Here is an 18706-nt window from a genome sequence, read left to right on the forward strand (position 1 = left end):
CCCTGTTGTTTACTTTTCCTTTTTGTTTGTTTTTAGGAGTTGGGCCAGGATAATTACTTGAGACCCAAATTCAAGTAGATGCAACCATGTTTTCTCCATTTGGGCTTACTATATGTCACTCAAGCCTAAACCAAGAGTGCACTCTAAAAATCTACTACTTTTTTGTGTCCCTCTATTAGGAGACATTATTCCCTCAAGGATGGGTAGAAGGAAGGTTCCCATTAAGCACACTCATGGTCGAAGGATGCCTTACTCACATAAGAGGAGAGTTATGAACTTCTAAGACCTACAGTATAAGAAGTTAATGAGGCATAAAATTGATGTTTTTTAATCGTGGGCTCACGAACTCCTTGGACCAAATATCAAGTGAAGTTTATAACTCCACATCCGAACTTCCTAATCTTCCAACTCCTTGGTCCAAATACCCTTTTACATAATGTGTACACATCGCGAGTATACGTGGTAGGGATTAGAATTTTAGAACAAAAGGAAACAAAAAAGAAAAAGGCATAACAAGACAAACTGGAATCTTAGATTAATTTAATATCAGACTCCTGAATAAGGAAGTTATTACATCAATTAAAACATGCAGAACAAGAAATAAGCATAGTAGATGGAGCACCTAATCCAATCTATATACATGAATGGTGGACCTACTCAGATTTTAACTCAAAGCTAAATATGATGAACAAAATGAAAGGAACCCTTCATCACAAATCTGAACAGCATAGCTAGGTTTGTGTAATTTATTGTTAAAGAGAAACAGCTTCTCAATTTATGTATAAGAAATTCATAAATGTCAACCTAAAATGTATAGCTAACAGAGGATACTATTCACACTTCCCCCTAAAACCAGAGACACAGATATGAATGATACAGCGCATACGAATGGCCTAAATTACAACATATCAACAAATTGTAATAAAGAGCCTAACAAAAGAATGAAAGAAGCTTATCTTCAAAGGCCCAACCTGAGATCCAGAGTGAGACTTGAAGAATATGAAGAAGATGAACCATCTTCAAGAGGGGCAGGCATGTTCAAATCCAAATCAATGAAACCTTCTTCTGTAGCTGCATTATTCTCCCAATGGAATCTCTTGTGATCTGCTGTTCCTAAAATCATCATCGACATTTTATTCTCCAGATTGATACTGCTCCTCTCATGGCTACAATGCCCAAACAGAGTAATTTCATCTTCTGTTTCTTCATCGCTCTTTGCCATAGCGAAACAGCCTCTCACATTCTTATGACTTGCCCTATGTCCACCAAGCGCTTGATGTGATCCAAACACTTTCTTACAACTCGAGCATTCGAATCGACAATCAGAAACCCTAGAAATCGAATTAGGGCCATTTGCAAGCATTAGCAAACAATTAGCGATGTCTTGATCTTCTTCAGTAAACGAAGATTCTACCAAATCAGTAGCGATATTAGGGCTAAAATTAGGAGAAACCGAAATAGGACGACGGAAATTAATCGGCGGAATAATCCCCCGCCATTGACGTTCGGGATGACACCTCATGTGACCGAAAAGCGCTTTATTCGACCAAAATCTCTTCCCGCATTCAGTACATGGAGGAGTGATCTTCGGTGCATTGGGATCGGGTTTCTTGCTATACTTAGCCTTGGAAGAGACGACGGCAGTGACGACGGTGGAGTCGTCGGTTTCGATTCTTGACCTTTTCTTGCGGGGACGGCGGCGCTTGGTAGTTTCGACCATTTGGAGTTCAAAAGGAAGAGTGAGGTCGAGAGGAGAGCTGCTACTACTGGCAATGGAGACGGAATTGAAATGTGGATTCATGATAAGGAGATTAAAGAGAGAAGAAGGGAGCTGAAAATGGAAGAAAAGCCGAAAAGTGTAACAATGGCGGAAGGATTTGGATTTCGTAGGCGAAGAGACGGTTATTGGTTCTTCTTTCAAAGAGGTACTACTGTCACAGACATGGCGGTTTTTTCTTATTTTTCATTTTCATTTTTATTTTTTTATTTTTCAGTTGGTTATTGCGGTAGTTACGGGCATTACGGGGAGAGATTTTATTTTATTTTTTATTTTTATTTTATGCGCTCTTTCAACTGACTTCAGTCTTACCTGGTCAAATTTGATCGTGACCGTTCATTTCGTAGACAAGATTTCAACTAGCTTTATCTTTTATGGATCCTCGTATAGATTAGTTTGCACGGAAGCTTCCTTTAAATTACGATTCTGGTCTTATAGCGATAAGAAAATTAAGCCGAGTTAGTTATTATACCAAGGATTCAATTATCGACCTCGATTTCGATATTTTATTTATACTAAGAATTGATACATTATCAGATATATCGATAAAAGATCGATATCGATGAGTATTTCTATAAGTCACGAAATTTATAAAATTTATTTAGCTTAATAATTAAGTTATTTTTACTCTAAAACTAAATTATGGATATTATGATATTTGTTTATGACTACAAGCATTTATAAAAGATGTTGGAGATATCCTTCAATATTTAATATTAATATTTAACCTTTCGATTTATAGATAAAATATTGATGGATATATTGACGGATATTTTCATCCTTGATTATACTTTGTGTTTGGGCATTTAATGAGCGGATTATTATATTACATCTCATATTTTGGTTGATATTTTTAACTATTATAACCTACAATTAAGTACAATATTACTATTTCAAATATCTCTTTATTACCATGTTTACTATTTCCAGAGTATAACAGTCGCACCCCAAACACAAACTATTATAATCTAGACTAAAACATCCACTAATAGTATATAATAGTCTGTATTTTGAGTGCAAACTATTTTAGTTTGGAAAACACGGTAACGAAGATGGAAAGAGATGACATATAGGAAAATAGTAAACAATATTAAAAATAGTAAGCACGATGATAAGAGAGGTTTGAAATAGTAATACAATTTATGTATAATAGTTGAAAACATCAACTATTATAATTCAATTGGAATGCAAAGATGAAGTGGGTTGTAATATTTACTTAAATTTTTTAAAAGTTGGGGCCAAATACCCCTTAATTCCAACCAAGGTTTGAAAAATCGTTGTGGATGGAAATATCAAGATTTGTTATTCTATAGAAATATCAATAGAATTATTGATATAGATGGAAATTTTGGAAAAGATAAATTGATATAATTAGTTAATGAAATTTTGATTGTATCTTAATTATACTATAGTTGACCATTTTTAATCATTATTTCTATGAAGTAAGATAATATTCAAATGTGTATTGTAAATATTTATGTAAATATCGATGCAATAGCATAAATTTAAAAAAGAAATGAAAAATAATTACAAGATAATATCAAATATTAGTAACTAATTACAAAATTAAATGAGACATGAAATATTTACATGCGAAATAATAGTACATTGTTTATCATAAAGTTACATATCTAATACAAAAATATGACTTTTGAGCATCTAATCCATAATCTGAATAATTCCGATAGAAACTACAATATTGCTCTCAAGTCATCATATATTGAAAATACTGAAGATAGCTATTTAAATGAAAATTATAGGACTTATACGGCCAATATATAGACTCTATTGGTTGATACAATACAATAGTCGATGATCTTCCTCCTTCAAATGGAATTATTTGATGGAAAATTTGGCTGAAAATTATTGTGATCAAGTCCTGAATGACCATCGAAAATGTTTGTTATTTTTCTCAAATTTGATGTTTAGGAAATGAAAACTTTAGATAGTAAATAAACAAAACTTTCATTAGTTCAATTTGAAGTGAATGATGTGAAAATTCAAAAAAAAAAAAAAAAAAGTCTAAATGAAGTTAAAAATAAATATGTGGCTTCTTGAAAATGAAAATTTTAGACTGAAAAATAAACAAAAATCACATCAATTCAATTTTGAAGTTAAACTATCCATTGGCTTGTAAAACTATACAATCATGTAATTAAAATGAGAATACGACTGAAAAACTTCCACTAAACTAAGCTAGCATGACTAATTACTCAAAAAAAAAAAAAAAAAAAAAAAAAAAAAAAAAACCTCAAAATTTCATTAAAATGGGGGGAAATCGAAATTTCCTGTATCAAAATTTTGAAGTCATCAAAGTTTGGAAGCTTTCCACTATGGTTCGAACTTATTTGATCATATGACCATATTTATATGTTTTAATAATTTATTTTTTTTAAAAAAAACTTTACATATAAAAAAAATTAGAAATATTATAAATATGTTAAATTAGGTGTAATGTAGATGCTCATTATTAGTGTTTATTGGCCATGTGTCACTTATCCATTACTCCATGTGTTGTCCATATGTCTCAAGATTACACATTATTAGTGTCTATGTAATCCACCTCCTACTTACCAAATTGCCTATATAGGGTGGCATTTGGTGGGTTTTAGAAGGCACATATTGGTGATCAATCCAAAAAGATCGGAGAAAGTGGAGAAATCCATTTTTTGTTGTTTTATTTATTTTATATATTATATAATACATTATATTTATCTTAATATTTATTTATTTTATTATATATTATAATTATATTATCTTTTCTCCATATCCGTATTCTCGTTGTGTGTCGTTGTGCTCTAAAATTCACAACACGTTATCAGCATCAGCTCCTATCGATTTTCTCATTAAAGGTAAGTCCTAAAGGTATATTAGTTTTTCCCTCTTCATTATAATTAATAAATTTAACGTTATTTTACATATTTAATATCTATTAAATTTCTAATATAAATACAATATTTTATGATAGTGCTGCCATGACAAATCTCACAAAATTAGAGTTTGTTGTCCTTTATATCAATGGTAGTGATTATTTGTCATTGGTACTTGATGTCGAAATCCACCTGGTTGCTATGAATCTTGGAGAGACTATTAAATAAGAAAATACGATATCCAGTTAGGACAAAGCAAAAACTATGATTTTTCTTTGTCATCATCTCCACGAGGGATTGAAAATGGAGTATCTTACAATAAAAGATCCTCGTATCTTGTGAAAAAAATTTGAAAGAGAATGATCATAAAAAAAACAGTTATTCTTCCAAAAGCTCGTTATGAGTGGATGCACTTGAGACTACAAGATTTCAAATCAGTAAGTGATTACAACTCCACATTATTTAAAATCAGTTCGAGACTGTTGTCTTGCGGAGAGAAAATTACTAATGTTGATATGTTAGAAAAGACATTTTCTACATTTCATGTCTCGAATATGCTCCTGCAACAGCAACATCGAAAGAAATGTTTTAAACAATATTCTGAACTAATTTCATGTCTTCTCATGGCCAAACAAAATAATGATTTATTAATGAAAAATCATGAATCTCGATCAACTGAGACGACACTCCCTAAAGTGAATGTTGTGAATTTTATTCATAATCATGGTCGAGGTCGAAGTCATAACCGAGGTCGTGATAGTGGCAGAGGAAAAAATAATTATTATTTTTGTGGTAGTCATTCTAATCATTCAAATTTCAAAAGAACCACACAAAATGATGATCACAAAGGAAAAGCTCCACAAGATAAGAGTTCAAAAAGTGTTGAAAATAAATGCTTCCAATGCGGAATGACTGGGCATTGGTCACATATATGTCGTACATCAAAACACTTAGTTGATCTTCTATCAAGCATCCCTGAATGAAAAAGAGAAACATATGAAAGCAAATTTTGCATACTAGGACAATAATATATTTGACCCATTTCATATGACAAAGTTAAATGTGGTGGACTTTTTTGAATCTCCTGGAGAGAAAATCGGTAGAATTGATGGAATGTCAAGTGTTTCCTTTGATTTTAAAAAATTCTAGACTCAATGTTGTTCTTTTTTTTTATTCATCTCCATATTTTTTCCTCTTAGTAGATTAAACCTTTATATATTATAAACGTTGTTTTTCTTATTGTAATTATTTTCTTTTAATGAAGAAACCTGGATCATTTTCATATGTTGGGTGACTAAAAAATGAATAAAGAAGATCTAGGTCTGGAGACAGTGCAACTACACATATAATACTTATAAGTAGAAAATATTTTTCCAAACTAACAATGATGGAAGTAAAAGTCAATACAATATCAGGTTTTGCATACCTAATTGAAGGGTTTGGAAAAGCAAATATTATTTTGTCTAGAGGAACAAAATTTACATTTGACAATGCATTGTTTTCTAGTCAATCAAAGAGAAATCTACTTAGTTTTAAAGATATATGTTGCAATGGTTATCATATTGAGAGTTATAGAAAGAATAATATGAAGTATCTTTATATTATATATACTGTCTTATATGAAAAACATATACTGGAAGAGTTGTCTGCTTTATCCTCTGAATTGTATTATACTCATATACGAGTAATTGAAACATATGCAATAATGAACCTGAAGTTCATGAATCTAGATATATTTACAATTTGGCATGATAGATTAGGTCATCCAAGGTCTATGATGATGAGAAGATTTTTTTAGAATTCAAATGGACATCCATTGAAGAGCCAGAAGATTCTTCAATCTAATGAATTATCATGTGATGCTTGCTCTCAAGGCAAAGTAATCATTAGACCGTCACCAGTCAAAGTGGGGAATGAATACCCTGCATTTTGAAGACAAATTCATAGTGATATATGTGGACCTATTAACCCACCAAGTGGACCATTTAGATATTTTATGGTATTAATAGACGCATCCAATAGATGATCACACGTATGCTTATTATCAAGTCAAAATCTTGCATTTGCAAGATTACTTGCTTAAATAACTAATGGAATTTGATACTCAATTTATATTATTTATTAAAGGTTCTTACCTTCATATTTATTAGTTTCATTAGGGAAGTAGCCTAGCTTAAATGGGAAGCTCCTAAATGAATTAAGTTAAGAGCACAATTTCCTGATTGTATAATTAAGATCATTCGTCTTGATAATACTAATGAATTTACATCCCAAGTTTTTTATAATTATTTTATGTCAATTGGAATAAGTGTTGAACGTCATGTAGTTCATGTTCATACACAAAATGGTTTAGCAAAATCATTCATAAAACGTTTACAGTTAATTGTTAGACCATTGCTTATGAGAATTAAGTTTTCTACATCTACATGAGGATATGTTGTTCTGCATGTAGCATCACTTGTACGCATTATGTCAGTATCTTATCAAGTACTCACCATTTCAATTAGTTTATGACCATGAGCCAAATATTTTTCATCTGAGAATTTTTAGATGTGTCGTATATATCCCATCAATTATCAAATATCTTGAACTCCTAAGGGGTGATGTATTTACTGCACGATTTGTAGATTGTTATTTTAATGAGACAAATTTTCCAACATTAGGGGAGAGGAATTAAAAAATTGGAAAAAAAATCATGGAATGCATCGTTATTGTCTCATTTAGATCCTCATATAGATCAATGTAAACTTGAAATTCAGAAGATAATTCATTTGTAAAATATAGCAAATCAGTTACCAGACGCATTTATAGATGCAAAGAAAGTAACTAAGTCACATATACTAGTTGCAGATGTCCCATCGAAAATTGATATCCCTGATAGTGTTGGCATTCAACATGCAGAAACAATTAGGATCTTCAGCACTCCAACTACATTAATTTTAGATTCAAAGCATGCTTGTTTAATTTTCAAAAAATTGGGTTTTAGAATTTACCTTTGAAGAATTCTTCAAATTGCTTAATCTCCAACTAAAATCTCCACTCTAATGGCTTGTAGACCACCACTTGATCTTTCCTACTATCCTCTTGGTCCTTAGATTAGATTGTGGGATCCAAAATGAGAGTAGATTGAAGGAAATTTCATAATTTTGTGGTTTTTGGTCAAGTGTCTAGAGACACTCTCTCTCTCAAAAATTCAATTACCTCCATGAATCTTATCAAGATGAAATTGGTTTTATTCAACTTCATCATGCATTTTAAATGGATCTTAGATTGACACCAAACACCACCAAAGTATGTGGAAATTATAGGTGTTGTAAATTGGAAAATTTTCATCTGCTAAGATTCATGTGGAATTTTTTTTTGAAAATAAATTTTAATTGGAAAAATCCACTAAAAATTATTTTCGAAAAAATCATTTATAAAATGAATTTTTTTTAAAAAAATAAATTCTTTTAATTAATTTAAAAACAAATTATTTTAAATTAATTTTAAATAAAATTAATTCAAATAATTAATTTTAAATAAAATTAAATTTAAATAATTAATTAAATAATTTAATTAATTAATTAATTTAATATCTAATATCAAATTAATATACTACCTATTCCGAACATGAATCCCTATTCATGTATTTTAATATTTAAATTATATTTAAATATTTTTCATTACTCCAATTTCGTTTAATTCGATTATTAAACGTATAATTATATCATATATAATTAATAATTTTCTTAATTTGAATTTAAACATTTCAAACTCTTTCATCACACTATTCTAAGGTTTAATCCATTTATGAGCTAATAGGGGAACCAAATGGACCTACAGATCATGAGCTCCAATGATTCAAGATTAATTGGTTAAACCCTTTTAACTGAATTAACCAATATTCGTTGACTACCGAGTCACTCCATTAAAGTCCAACTGTAGATAGATTTCTGTCCATCTGATTTAACCATGATCAGTAAGTCAATCCTTCACAAGTTGTTTGTATTTATAGCTAGGTCAAAGTTACCATTTTACCCTTGTAATACATCTTTCTTCTTTAGTCTCCACTGATCCACTAATGAACAATTGGTTTATGGTTCTACTCCTACCAATAAATCGACTTCCTCTCAGTCATAAAGAGGGTGGGGCCCCTTGTTCAAGACTATGAGTCAATATTTAAAGGAACAACCTATCTGCTAACTCTAAAATAGGTAGAAGCGAATTTCATCTTGCAGGACTATGTCCCTAGCTATCTACCCGGTCTTACCCCTATAATGGGAGGCTTATTGAGCGGCGATTTTAAACCACTCTCATCATTGCATATTAAAGGATAATCTCGAATAAACAAGAGTTCATAGTTAGCTTAAGATTGAGATCGAGTTACCTTAGGTCATTAAGTTGAAATAGTCAATTTTAACAGTAAACGCCGTTATAAGGAAAAGTAACTATTTCGTGGTCCGCTCTTATGCAAACATCTTTTACATAAGATGCCCCCACTCGTATGTCTCCACATGAGCGATTTCGAGATCACATCGTTTGTATCAAATACAAAGCAAGTCGCATCCATATTGTCCCCAAGATAAAGTACCCAAACCTATCCTTGTACTTATGGACCGTTTTGGCTATATACTCAAACTTGATCATCTTTTATGTCTCCATAAATTTTAAGTATTCATGCTATAGCCATGGGTTCGTTAGTTTATTGAATTTAGGCTTTATAAGTGCAATTTATATGTTCAATAACAACTTTATTGAATAAACCTTAATAACAACTTTATTACAAATAAAATATGTTTAAAGAATATAAACTGCGAGTTTTAGGACATATAACCCGACAATCCCAACATAGCAAGTTATCACTAATGAGTCTGGAACACACTAGAAGCAGGGTAGACCAGTGGGTTCCAAAGATAAAAATCCTCAAAAACGAAAAATAATTAATAGTAAAAAAGACTTGGTTGAGGATGTAAATACCCATGAAGAAATCTTTGACATGACTAGTGAGGAATGTGAAATACATAAAGATAATAATGAGATTTCAATAAACTATGTCATGATAGGAAAAAATGGAATCGAACTCATGTGGTTATTGACAACATTTTTGTGTATCATGTTGCTCTTGATATTATATCTGAAAATGAGTATTCTGAACCAAAGTCTGTTGAAGAATGTCGACATAAAAAAGATTGGTTCCAGTGGAGCAATCGAGGTAGAATTAAACTTACTTTCAAAATGTAAAGTTTTTAAACCAGTAGTCCGAACACAAGAAGGTATTAAATCTGTGGGATACAAATGAGTATTTGTGAGTAAAAGAAATGAAAATAATGAGGTCACAAGATATAAAGTAAGACTAGTTGCTAAGATTTTTTTCACAAAGACCTGGTATTGATTATGAGGAGACGTATTCTCCGGTGGTGGATGCAATTACACTAAGATATTAATTGGTCTAACTGTGTATGAAAGTCTGGATATGCATCTTATGGATGTAGTCACAACATATTTATATAGATCTCTTGATAGTGATATGTATATGAGAATCCTAAAAGGATTTAAGGTACTGAAACATATAAATCAAATTTCCGAGAATTTTACTCAATAAAGTTACAGAGATCGCTATATGGATTCAAACAATCATGACGAATGTGGTACAATCGTCTGAGTGGATATTTGTTGAAAGAAGGATATCAAAACAATCCAATATGTTTATGTGTTTTCATAAAGAAATCACTATCATAATTTGCTATTATAACTGTATATGTTGATGATTTAAATATAATTGGGACTTCTGAAGAGCTTTCAAAGGCAATAGAATATCTTAAGAAAGAATTTGAGATGAAAGATCTCAAAAAAATAAAATTTTGTCTTGGCTTACAAATTGAGCATTTAGTAGATGGGATATTTCTTTATCAGTCAACTTATACAGGAAAAGTTTTGAAAAGATTTTATATGAACAAAGCACATCCATTGAACATTCTAATGGAAGTCCGTTCACTAAATGTGAATAAAGATATATTTTGACCTCGAGATAATAACGAAGAACTTCTTGGTCCTAAAGTATCATATCTTAGTGCAATTGGTGCACTTATGTATCTTACTAATAATACAATATCAGATATTATATTTTCAGTAAATTTATTAGCAATATATAGTTCTTCTCCAACAAAAAGACATTGGAACAGAATTAAGCATATACTTCGTTATCTCCGAGTAACGATCGACATGGGTTTGTTTTATTCAAATAAATCAAATCTTGATCTAGTTGCCTATGTAGATTCTGGATATTTATCTTATCCACACAAAGCTAGTTCTCAAACAGATTATCTATTCATATGTGGAGGAACTGCTATATCATGGCGATCGGTGAAATAGACTATAACAGCCACTTCCTCAAATCATACCAAAATTCTTGCAATTCACGAGGCTAGTCGAGAATGTGTATGGCTAAGATCAATAACTCAAGACATTTGTGGAACATGTAGTTTGTCTTCTAGTAAAAATCTTCCAACGATATACTACGAAGACAACGCAATATGCATATCCCAAATCAAAGGAGAATATATTAAAGGAGATAAAATAAAGCATATTTCACCAAAGCTTCTCTATACTCGTGATCTGGAAGAAAATTGTGACATCATTATACAACAAATTTGATTGAAGGATAATCTGACAAACTTATTTTCAAAATCATTACCAGTCGCAACCTTTTAGAAATTGGTGCACAACATTAGAATGCGGCGACTCAAAGATCTCAAGTAATGTTTCCATAAGGAGGAGTAAATATATAGTATTCTTTTTAAGAGTATCAGATTATATGAAATATGTACACTTTTTCCTTCACTAGGATTTTTTCCCATTAGGTTTTTTTCTAGTAAGGTTTTAATGAGGCATATTTCACATATAATAGGCATATAAGGAGTATTATTAAATTAGGTCTAATGTAGATGCCCACGATTAGTGTCCATTGGCCATGTGTCACTTATCCATTACCCCACGTGTTGTAAATATTGAAGGATTGTGAGGTCCGATGCGGAAGCATGATCGGTCTCAAATTTTCAGATTTCACATAATTTAAAATTACAGAGAAACGATTATGCAAAATAATAGAATTTACTACATGCTTAATAGGAGGAATTAGGGAAGAAAATTCACTTACCCTTGAAGAACCAAGATCTTCATGAATTTCTTCCTTGATCTGATCACGAAAACTTCAATTTTAGAAAATCCGCAATAACCCAAATGACCACTACCACAAGAGAACCTTTTGTATTCTCCTTAGGGGATAATAATATGCATGAGTGTGGGGCTCTACTATCGTTTGGGAGAGGGAGGGAATTTTGAGTGGAAGAGAATTTTTATTTTCTGTGTGTTCTAGGATAATGACAGAGATCAGTACGTGGAAAAACAACAAAAGGAAGAAGATGAGATCTTCAGCCAACCCCCACAACACCACGATTAAACCAAAGAGAAAATAGGGATAGTTACCTCCTCAATTAATTTCAAAAAATTAATTTAATTTAATTCAAAATAATTTAATAAATAACAGATTATTTAATATATCAATATATATATATGATAACCACCTTATCATATAGTATATATTAAACTATATGTTATATCAAATATAACACATAACCTATAGTTTTAATATTATATCAAATACAATATAACATATAGTTTGAATTTCTCTCAATAATGCGTGGTATTTAACATAAATTCAATTCATATTAAATTTAATCATATGAATCTAATCCATATAATTAGTATTTGAATCACATTTAAATATTTATTTCCTTTCAAAATAAACTTTATATAATAATATATCACATCATTATGTTAATTATATCCTATATAATTAATTTAAATTAATTATATCATATATAATTAATCTCTCAATTAATTTGAACAATTCAAATTAATCCAAAATTAATTTAATTCTCAATAATCCCAGTTGAGCTACATAGGAAACCTTATAGACCTATAGATTGAAGCTCCAATGGTACTACTTGAATAAATAATTAAACTCCTTTAATTAACTTACTCAACATTCATTAACTTTGGAGGTCTAGCCACTCTCACCCATACAAATTAAATGACTACCTTCATAAAGTATGCTCACCTTGTTGCTATAGGTAGTAACTTTCAATTCTTTAAACCTTTCATAACCATACTTTCATGTTCTCAAGATCCCTCTCATTCGGATGTGATATCGTCCATTAATGTACCTCTCCTAAACTCGGGTCGTTACATCACCTATGGTCATCCTGGTGAAATGTATGTCTCTACTATTAACAACGTTATATATGAGACTATTCATTTTGTGATTCGATCTTATACAAACCCCTTTGTATAGAACATCCCCGCTCACATGTTTCTATATGAATAATTAGGATCAGATCATTTGTAGCACTTTATAACAATTGTAATATCTACAAAGCAGGTCGCATTCATAGTGTCACCAAGATAAGATACCTAGTCTTATCCATAACCACAGACCATTTAGGTTATCATTTAAACATGATTCACCTATATGTCTCTACATATATGTTTAAGTTACAAAAGATAACCTTGGATGTTAGTTTACTGGTTTTGTGGGTTAACGCTACTAAATGTGAAATAAAATACCTTAGATTTTATTAAATAAATAAATTGTTTGTACATTACAATTACAAACTACAAGACCCATGAGATTTAGGACACCAACCCCAACACATGTGTCTCAAGATTACACACTATTAGTGTCTATGTAACCCACCTCCTACTTGCCAAATTGCCTATAAATAATGGCATTTTGTGGGTTTTGGAAAACACACACATATTGGTGATCATCCAAAAAGATTGGAGAAAGTGGAGAAATCCATTATTTGTTATTTTATTTACTTTTTGTTATTTATTTATTTTATATATTTATGTATTATATTATATTTATTTTAATATTTATCTAATTTATTATATATTATTATTATATTATATTTTCTCCATATTCGTATTCTCATTGTGCGCCATTGTGTTCCTCAAATTCACAACAAGAAAAAATTTTAAATTATTACCACTAAAATTAACCAGGAAGGAAAATAAGACCATGATCAACTAAAGATTTCAAGGAAAAATAGAACATATTACTATTTTTTTTTCTCATATTCTTTTACTTTTTTTAAAGGTAATTGGTTTAAATGATAAATTATTAAAAACATTTCTAAATATAGTAAAATATCACTGTCTATCACTGATACACAATGACATTTTGTTATATTCGTCAATAAATTTTTTCAATTAAAAATTAAATGACACAAAGGTAAAATTAGGATAAAGATAGTCAAATTCTACCAAGCTCGAAACATGGCTCGAGTGTCCTAAATAGGATTTCATAGAAGTCTCCTACTAAAAATAGGCAACTTGGGCGAATGGCCCAACTGTCGAGGTCGAGGTTTGCCTAGACTTACTCGTGGGATGCCCCTGACTCTTTCATTTTCTCTAGTTAGTAGGATTGGCAACGAGGCGGGGACTTTTAAAAAAGTTCAAAGAATAAACAGTAGCAACTACTGTTATATATATATATATATAAAATTAAAAATTATTTTAAAAAAATATTTGCGGCGGGGTCAAGGAGTGGACGGGGCAAGGATACCGTCCCCAGTCGGGGACCCATTTTTTTATCCCCGGTTTGACCCCATCCTCAGTCAAATCGGGGACGAGGCGGGGAGCTGACCCCCAGAGATTTTTGTCAACCCTACTAGTTAGCTCGATTCCGCTTTACTGAGTCTAATCTAATAAAGGATTAGGGAATATTTTAGGTTTGCCCCATATAAATATATATTATTCCTTCACGTTCATTTTGAGTTGCCTATGATCACCTCATTCAAATTCACTATCATCAATAACTTGATGTGGCGCTTAAGGTGAGCTTTTCTTCACCGAATTTTATTCTCAACAACTCAATGCTATTTTTTTATAATTTAAATTTAAATTTTCAATAAAATTATTAATCTAATGAATCCATTTAAAATTGTGAGTTATCTTACTATATATTAAATTCCTATTCCTAGTAAAGCTAATAAAAGTTCATAAATATCTCACAAAAATTCTCTAAAATTTCATTGGATATTTAACTCATCTTCTTTTATGAAAATAAAATTCTCTTTATATCAATAACAAAAAATAATAGAGAAAAAAATATTGATTTTCACAGCTGAGAATTGGCAAAAGATAAATTTATAAAGACTAAATTATAACAAATACCCTTGAACTTTCCTTTTTGTTTTAAAATATTCTTATACTTTCAAAAGTTGCAATATTATCCTCTGACCTTCATAATGTTCCAAAATTACCTTAGAGTCTAATTTTTTATAATTTTGAATAGAAATCAGGAGTTAGAACTGTGTGGAGATGACCTAAAACGATGTGGTAATTCAAATTTTCGTACTATGTCATCTACTACATCATTTTACATCTCAATTTCAATCAAATTCTTATGAATTTATTCTTCAAGGGTATTTTTGAAATGTTTATGAAAGTTCAACTTTGATAAGTATAAGGGTATTTTAGAAATATATGGCAAAATTCAAGGGTATTTTTTTTTTATAATTTAACATTTATAAAATTGAATCCAGGATAATGTTTAGATTGACTTTCTAAATATTGTTATTTGTAATTAAAACTAAACTTTTATTTCTTTTTATAAATAATGGTAACATGAACTTGAGTTTTATAATTGCTTAATATTTATGTAACAGCGACTCTAATGATGAATATATGTTGAAATTAGTAAGTTTTTCATGTATAGTTTTAATTTCCTAGACTTTTTACTTTGGTTAAAATTAGTAAACTTGAAATATTTTTCCTTTGTAGTGAATTCAATTGAGGATGAAATTGAAAGTATAAGATGCGAGAAAAATAGTTTTTTTTTCTTTATAAATTAAACCCATTGCAATTTGGAAAAATTGTACAAAAAACCTGTCACACCCCTTCCCAGATTACCCTCTTAATCTGAGAAGAGATGTGAAGACGGCAATTGTCAACCTTCTTATGACAACTACTGCCCAACATACTCCTGTAATCCTATTTCCTAAGCATCTGTTAACTTGATATACAGTTCATATCTTATACTCAATATATGCATAACTTCCACACCAACTTATTAACTCAGGTGCTACCATGCAGAGAAATTCACATTCATTTATATAACAACCATTAAGATATTAAACGTTTATATTTACAACCCTTAACTCAAAATCCTACCATGAACCCCATGACATGTACAGACAAACTCAGAGTTAAATAGACATAGTGAATTACCTAAGCTTCAACTTCCGAAATAGTGACTGATTGGCAGATCTACTCGACTTCGAGACGTCAACCGCTACCTAGGAAGGAAAACATTTAAAAACGTGAGCTTAAAATACTCAATGAGTAACTATTTAGGAAAACATAATTTCATTCATAAATAACATAAACATACTTTCATTAACATTTATATGATCATAATCAGGGTTTAGAAATTATAACTAGAAAACATAAAATCAAATCAAATAAAAACCCTGAAATAAAGCTTATCAATATCATACTGTAAAATATCACTACTCCACTTTTTGAACATGGGGGAGAGCCATTTTTCTCAATCCCTACTGCTCTAGCTGAGACTGGAATGACAACTCTTCTCCTCAATTACCTCCCAATCTTAGTTGAAAGAGAGCCCTTTTACTCGATCATATCAACTTCAATAACATAAGTCATATATGCACGTAGAGCTGGATTGAGTCCTGACCACCTTACCATTCCTTTCAGTATCAAGGATCCCTAACATAATTGAATTTTGGGTAACTTATCATACCTTCGGTACCACATTGGAGTAGGGTTCATACAAGGCACAAACATTGAAAACATTTAATGAACATGAAACATAATACCCATTTAAGCTGATCATACTTCATAAATTGTATATCATCGCATAGTGCCTTGTAACATCAAGTATGCTTATAAAACGTGGGCATAGGCTTATAGAAAACGCATGCTAAACTCATAAATAACTTCATCACTAAAAATCATGGATCATGTGATCAACATTCATTTTAAGGCATGCGTTGAGAAAATCATGATATAAAACTTCATGTGAACTGCCTATGCGTTGAATTTCATTAGTAAAAACTAGCATTGGAAAACACTATACAATGGGTCTGTAAGCCTTTCCCACTTGCGTCTGTCCAATAATAAGAAGAGGTCCCTTGGTTAATATCATTAGCTCCCTTTTGAGCTTAACATAACATTTAACTTATCACTATCGCATACACATATCTTATCGCATCATGACTGAGTTCATCACATTACTTATACTTAGCCATTTTACCTTCTTCTTGGCTAAATACTAGCTACCCTCCTTATTGGGTGCTTAATGGTCACGAGGACACACTTTTGTGTCTATGCATCGATCAACCTCCGCATGCCTTCACACCTATGCGTGTTGTTGCATACCATGGCAAGTCCGCTGCTTGTTTGCTCTTCGTATTCAGCCATTTCCTTGCTCTTCGTATGCAGTTGTCTACTCATTCATCTATAGCATCATTTGAGATTCCAATCTTTTAAACCTTATAATTCTAATTCCAGTCATCAATTAACTAAATTTCTTCCCATGAATGTGCTAAACAAAATTTTTAACGCGCTTACCTTAGAATCTAAGCATTAAATCCTCTGAATTTGGCTGGAAAACTTCAAGTTCTTTCAAGCTTGTTCGACAATCCCTTAGCACCTTAAAAGCTTCATAGGTACTCACACTTCTTCTTAGGTGTAAGCAAAATTTGGCAAAACTAATTTTTACCTTGCAAGCCATATTTATACTTGAGTTTGCATGTGAGCTGATAACTTGTAAAAATATAAGTTATTTTACCTTTTGTTATCTAAAACAATTAAGAAAAATCATGGACAATGCGACAAAATTGGTAAGAAATTCATGATTTCATTATATTATGTGATCGCATGTGTACAACCTCATAACCCTTAAAAGTTATAAATTGTGCCTTTTGAAATGTAGAAACCCTATCATGCGATCAACAGTTCATCACGGAGGAAATTCCTGATGCCAACATTGAAACCGCATGGCTGGAGATGCATAGACTCACGCTATAGAAGAAAGGGAATGTGACATGATGCATAGTCAGTGGAAATCAAATAAAAGACCAAGTTGGTAGCTGAAAAAGAAAGGTTCACGAAAAAGCCAATGAACTTCTTATGTGAAACAGATGGCGCATCAGAGTATGCAATGTAATGCATGTCGTCAGAATAATCATTAGTGATGCCTATAAATATCTCACAAGATTTTCGTGCAAAAGAGAAAAAAGAGATGTGGAAAAAACTTTGCAAAAATTTTCACTTCATATATTTCTTTCGAGCCCTCGTGAAATCTTGAGTAAAAGCTCAAGAGCTCTCATGGAGCAGAAGAGAAATCAACTTCTTCAACACAACCCTTAAGAAACAAATGTTTAAAGAACCGGAAGGAATAAGAAACTGTTACCTACGGTTTAACTCTTCATCTCTATCTCTAGATTTTCTTTTTACTACAGTTGTTCATATTGTGTAAACCGTTAAAAAAAACTCATTTTATCAATATAAATGCATTCACAGTTTATTATTCATCTATCTCTTCATCTTTATCCATGAGTAACTAATTTCTGTATGGGTTGAGAATCATTGCAACTAATATAAAATAAGTAAAGCCTAATCATGTGTTCAACATGTTTATGCATGCTTTGAAAGCTATTTGAATTAGTTGAGAAATTACTTTAAATAGATTGAATCTATACGTGAAAAAGTAAAAGATTTAGACTGCATAAAAGAAGAAGAGATTACTTTTAGAAATAAATAAATATCTCTTGCATTAAAAGCTCATCGCATGCATCCTAGAAATAGGACAATGTAGCTAAATACACTGAGAAGTATAGTTATGATTTGCGAGTAATTTGTTTGAATGCATGGTTGTGCATTCACTTAGGGAATGTTAGTGAATATGTGCCTCAACCTTAATTCATCCCTTGAAAAACTCGATCGCATTGCATAAACTACTTCCATTACGATTATGATTTCCAAC

The 18706-nt window shown here is 31.1% G+C and overlaps 1 protein-coding gene across 1 annotated transcript; it reads right to left on the reverse strand.

The window, feature by feature from the left end:
• Nucleotides 1–836: 836 nt before the first annotated feature.
• On the reverse strand, nt 837–2048 carry LOC120078687 (zinc finger protein ZAT3). Its single transcript, XM_039032986.2, has one exon. It carries the CDS (start codon nt 1799–1801, stop codon nt 959–961), a length of 843 nt encoding a protein of 280 aa, XP_038888914.1. The 5' UTR covers nt 1802–2048; the 3' UTR covers nt 837–958.
• Between the last annotated feature and the right edge of the window lie 16658 nt (nt 2049–18706).

This window comes from Benincasa hispida, chromosome 5 (assembly GCF_027475165.1).
Source record: "Benincasa hispida cultivar pf3 chromosome 5, pf3_genome.v1.1, whole genome shotgun sequence".
Lineage (NCBI taxonomy): Eukaryota > Viridiplantae > Streptophyta > Magnoliopsida > Cucurbitales > Cucurbitaceae > Benincasa > Benincasa hispida.